Source organism: Monopterus albus, unplaced genomic scaffold (genome assembly GCF_001952655.1).
Source record: "Monopterus albus unplaced genomic scaffold, M_albus_1.0 scaffold56.1, whole genome shotgun sequence".
Taxonomy (NCBI): domain Eukaryota; kingdom Metazoa; phylum Chordata; class Actinopteri; order Synbranchiformes; family Synbranchidae; genus Monopterus; species Monopterus albus.
The window spans coordinates 2,297,474-2,302,288 of NW_018127936.1; the positions used below are offsets into that span (position 1 = coordinate 2,297,474).

General features: G+C 40.0%; 1 protein-coding gene across 1 annotated transcript in view; it reads left to right on the plus strand.

Moving 5' to 3' along the window:
- Window positions 1–4,815, plus strand: part of LOC109961536 (membrane-associated phosphatidylinositol transfer protein 2) — a 45,519-nt gene that overhangs the window by 25,170 nt on the left and 15,534 nt on the right. The window contains exons 7-11 of the mRNA XM_020602416.1: window positions 86–181; window positions 2,534–2,638; window positions 2,719–2,783; window positions 3,713–3,957; window positions 4,194–4,383. Coding sequence (XP_020458072.1) covers window positions 86–181; window positions 2,534–2,638; window positions 2,719–2,783; window positions 3,713–3,957; window positions 4,194–4,383 — 701 coding nt within the window. The remainder of the gene's footprint in view (window positions 1–85; window positions 182–2,533; window positions 2,639–2,718; window positions 2,784–3,712; window positions 3,958–4,193; window positions 4,384–4,815) is intronic.

Here is a 4,815-nt window from a genome sequence, read left to right on the forward strand (position 1 = left end):
GGAAAGAGAGAGGCTGAAACACATGTCCCAAAATAACAGTGAATTTTGTTTGTTTTTTCTTTTTTTTTTGTCTGTGGTTTTTCAGTGAGCCCTTCACGTCACAGCATCTCAGAGTGGAGGATGCAGAGCATAGCACGAGATTCAGATGACAGCTCAGACGAGGAGTTCTTTGATGCTCATGGTAACCATAGTTTTGATTTTAAAATAAAGGCTGAAATATATATTGTGTTTGGTTTTGCAAGAGCCTGCCTTCTCCCTTCTTCCCTCACTCTGCATGCATCTCTTTAACTACAGATCAGTTCTTAAGCTTCCCAGATACCCAGCATGCTTTGGGGCTGCAGCTGAAATAGGTGGGTGTGCTGCGGCACCCAAGTTCTCTGCAGGATGAGTTTGGCCGAGGACACAGGCCAGGTGTCTCATTCTGACATCAAGTTCAGAAATCACATCTCAGCCCCTCAGTCACGCCCTTACAACAACTTCAGTTCCTGCATCACTGTTTTGTTCACATAGTCCTTTATGATTCATGATACGTCCCCCCCCCACAAATAATTTGCCAATGTTTATGTGGCAAAATTGTTTCACGTTTAGTCACAATCATACAAGAATAAAATTGTCTGCTCATGACATTGAGTAAGTAGAATATAAATATTAGACTGAATTGTTGACATCCAATAATTGTGTTGCAGTATTAATGTTTGTATGGATAAATTACTGTTTGTGGGTATCTGAAGTGAAAGCACTTTACATGTTTTTCAGATTAATTGATTAAACGCAGAGCTGCAGCATCATAAATTGGTGTACATAACCTCCCGTCTCAGTGATAGTTAATACGGTGATTACTGTTGTGCTTCGCCAGCGTCCAATTCAGTTGCTATGATTTACTGATGTTCCTACACTGCAGAGGTAACCTCAGTAAATAAGCAGTTATTTGGTTATGTAAATAAATGATGTGTGTAGAGGTTAACCTGAGGTACAGTGTGTGTGAGAACATAAGGTGCCTGAATGAATCACATGATTGAGGTACACATTAAATATGGAAACAGGTGGACTGGGCTCAGATTGCCTTTGCTATTAGATTTCTGCCTTTAAAGTTTGTGGTATGGTCAGAGTTCAGGGATCGTCTATTAAAAATACTTGAGATGCATGTCAAAGTTTATTTTTAACTTTCATGTCCCCTTTTTCTGTGTGACGTAGACTATGTTTTTAATGCAGATGAATAAAGGAAAGCTTTAGGACACGTGTCAAACTCAAGGCCCGTGAAATCATTTTAGAAGATAGAAGGTAGAGGAGTTGAAGAGAAATCTGACATCACAGCAGACGTTTTCACCAAAGCGAAATCACGCAGTGAAGCTGCTATGAAAGCAAGTTTTATTGTGGCAGAGGAGAAAATCAGCCCGGCCATTTACCGAGGGAGAGTTTCTGAAGAGCTGTATGATGAAAGTGTGCGACGTCTTGTGTCCAGAGAAAAAGCAGGTGTTTGTAAATGTAAGGCTTAGCAAAACACGGTGGCTGATTTTTAAGTTCAAGTTTATTTATTTTGGAATAATATTGTATCCTGTCTGTTTCGATTCATATTTATGTTCAACAAACATTTAGTTTTAGTTTTAATGAATTTACTACAATTACAATTTTCTATAATCTGACTACAATATCACTTGCAAATGAAGTTGAAATAAATTATTTGTAGGCTTCATGACAAGAGAATTGGTTGAAACCTTTTGATGAGATAAAGACACTTTATTGGACATGTTTACAAATGAAATAAAGTAACTGAGAAAGTAACTTAAAAGCATTTAAAGAAAAGAAGTTACTTGATGTTGAACTACATACAGGACAGATCAGAAACTTGTACAATTAATGACTGAAGGCTTTTCTTTGGATGTAAATGGATCATATGCATGTTTCTCAGAAACAAAGATACCTGTAATATAACTGAAATGTCCCAGGCAAGAAATAATGGGATGAAAAGAGAGTTGTTTTTTTAAAGATCCTGAACCTCTTAAAATCACAGACTAATGTCATTAAACACAGTTTGTTGTATATTTACAGAAATTCAAAAGATGTACACTATTTGAAAACCTCTCCTCGGTAGGCAGTGGTTTAGTAAAAAGATTTTTCTTTTTTGAAAATGTTAATAAAGTTGCACCACCTTTTGTCCACTGTCATCTGGCACACGTGTACCTGCCGTTTGAGATTGCAAAATGATATATGCTTATGAGCCATAGATAAATACAAAGGTCATAATATTTCAAATATGAAAATACCTTGTGTAATTTGTGTGATGGCCACCATAGTGAGTGATGCTTTAAATCAGGTAGTTAAATATCTATTGACAATATTTTGTGAGAACACTTGACAAGGTTCCTTCATGTTTGTCAGATGTTTCATTCTGTAATTGAGTAAGCATACGTAACTTAAACAGTATGACACCCATTAATCATTATAAGGTTATAGTTAGTTATACTGTTGTTGTAAACCCTGCATGTTGTGTACAAATTAGATGATCCTGATTTATTTTTTGTGACCCCTGCAGAGGAATTCTCAGACAGCGAGGAGGTCCTCCCTAAGGAATTTGCCAAGTGGAACTCCACTGACCTCATGGACGAGATTGAAGCTGTAGACACAGAGGAAAGTCCTGGTATGATGAAGACCTCGAGCACCTCATAGACATCCTCACTGCTCTAATACTGGATGTTAAGAATTTGTGTGTGTTTTTAGTTGAGCTCTTCAAGGAGATGACTGTGGATTATGAAAGAGCAACCAGTGAAGAAAGACTAGATGAGGTATGTGCAAAACACCGAGTGTGTTATCTATGAAACACAATCCTAATCAGTCTCCTCTGATGCAGAGCCATGTCTGAGGTGAATATTCCTGAAGAGCCGTTTACAGAAAAAGCCTTATAGTATCCAAAGCTTTTATTAAACTTTTTCTCAATTCGGCTTTTACTCCTTGGAGGATAGGAGAAGGGCTGCTTGTTCCTGAGCCTCTCTGTCCTCTTGTGTTCAGATGCGTGGCTGTGTTAGCAGCCAAACTGATAGCTCTCCCATTCCCACCATAAAGGTAACAAGGCATCTGTCAGTAAGTAAGCCTTTTGGCCACAGTGCACTGTGGGCCACGATAGCTCCACAGAGACCTCCGACCCCCTGAACAAACCCAGTACTTGCTGCCCCTGACCTGTTCCCTGCCATTGCCCAAACCCAGATTTGTGTTTGCTCCTCAACCTCACAAGCCTCTGTTCAACTCCCAGATACTTGTAGCTGTTGCACCGAGTGTACATGCAGTGCTTCTGTGAAAATGTGAAGTTTTGGATCAGACAGATAAGACAAAACTACACATTCTGGAGTTCTCTTTGATGTGACTTGTCCTCAGGAAGCATTGTTGATGTTTGCTGTTAGTTGAACAGGTGTCCAGGTGGAGTATAAATTGGTGCTGCTGTTTCCCTTCACGGTTCTCTGTCCGTCTGTGGTTGGTCAAAGGAGTTTGTTCTGTGGTCCATGTTTGAAGAGACGGTCACAAAGCCGTAACTTACAAAATCAGATAACAGTCATTTGATTCCCAGTTGCTTATCTGTTTTTTTTTTTTTTATCCTCAGCCAGTAAGCATGCTTTCTTTGGCCATGCTAAACAGTAAATATACTATTTATTGAACATTCTGTGAGAGCTGTTCCTCATTGTTCCCATTCATCACCCTTTGTTTAATTTACTGTTCTCAGGAGAGTTCATCCCAGCAATGTCTGCAGTCTTCCAAGATCCATGTGCTGATCTTGGTTCTTCACGGAGGAAACATCCTGGACACAGGCGGAGGGGACCAGAGCAGCAAGCAGGCTGACGTCAACACAATTAGTTTGTCTTTTGACACAGTCATGCGCGTTCACTACCCTGCTGCGTTGGGACACATCGCTATCCGCTTGGTACCATGCCCTGCCATCTGTGCTGACGCCTTCTCCCTGGTTTCTAAGTAAGAGGACACAAATGCACAGGTTTTTTTGAAGGCTGCAAGTATTGTGGAGAATGATTTAAGGTTTGTGTTTGTTGGCTGTGACTGCTGTTTGCTTATGATGGAAAAGGTCCAGGTGTTGCTCGTGATCATTGTCCCCTCTTCCTGTGTTTGTTGCTTTAAACTTCTCTGTTGTTGTCTTGGACTTTAAAATATGTTCGGAATTCAATTTTGTTTAATTTTGTTTTTTGTGGCAGCCTGAGCCCTTATAGCTATGACAAGGGTTGTTTATCCAGCAGCCAAGACCACATTCCACTGGCAGCTCTGCCCCTCCTGGCCACCTCTGCTCCACAGTACCAGGAGGCTGTGGCCACCGTCATTGTCAGAGCCAATCAGGTGTATGCAGAGTTCATAAAATCTCTGGATGGAGAAGCCTTCTCCGGCCAGGTCAGCTGCTGTCCTGTGACCTCATCACTACTGTTGAATTCATTATTAACATCAGGTTTTTGATTACAAACTATGTTAGACTCCTGATGGAGGACATTACAAGTGCTATGGATAAGAAGAAATACACGATGGGGATATTTATTGACCTAAAAAAAGCATTTGACACAATCAATCATGAATTATTAATGGACAAGTTAGAAAAATATGGGATCAGAGGAATGGTTCTGAAATGGATTAGAAGTTATTTGACACAGAGGCGTCAGTTTGTGAAGTTGGGTGAATACCAATCGAGTGAGTTTGATATTGTATGTGGAGTGCCTCAGGGTTCTGTTTTGGGACCTAAATTATTGATATTATACATTAATGATATATGTGAGGTTTCTGATTTAGTGAAAGTGGTTTTGTTTGCTGATGACACTACCATATGGGCAT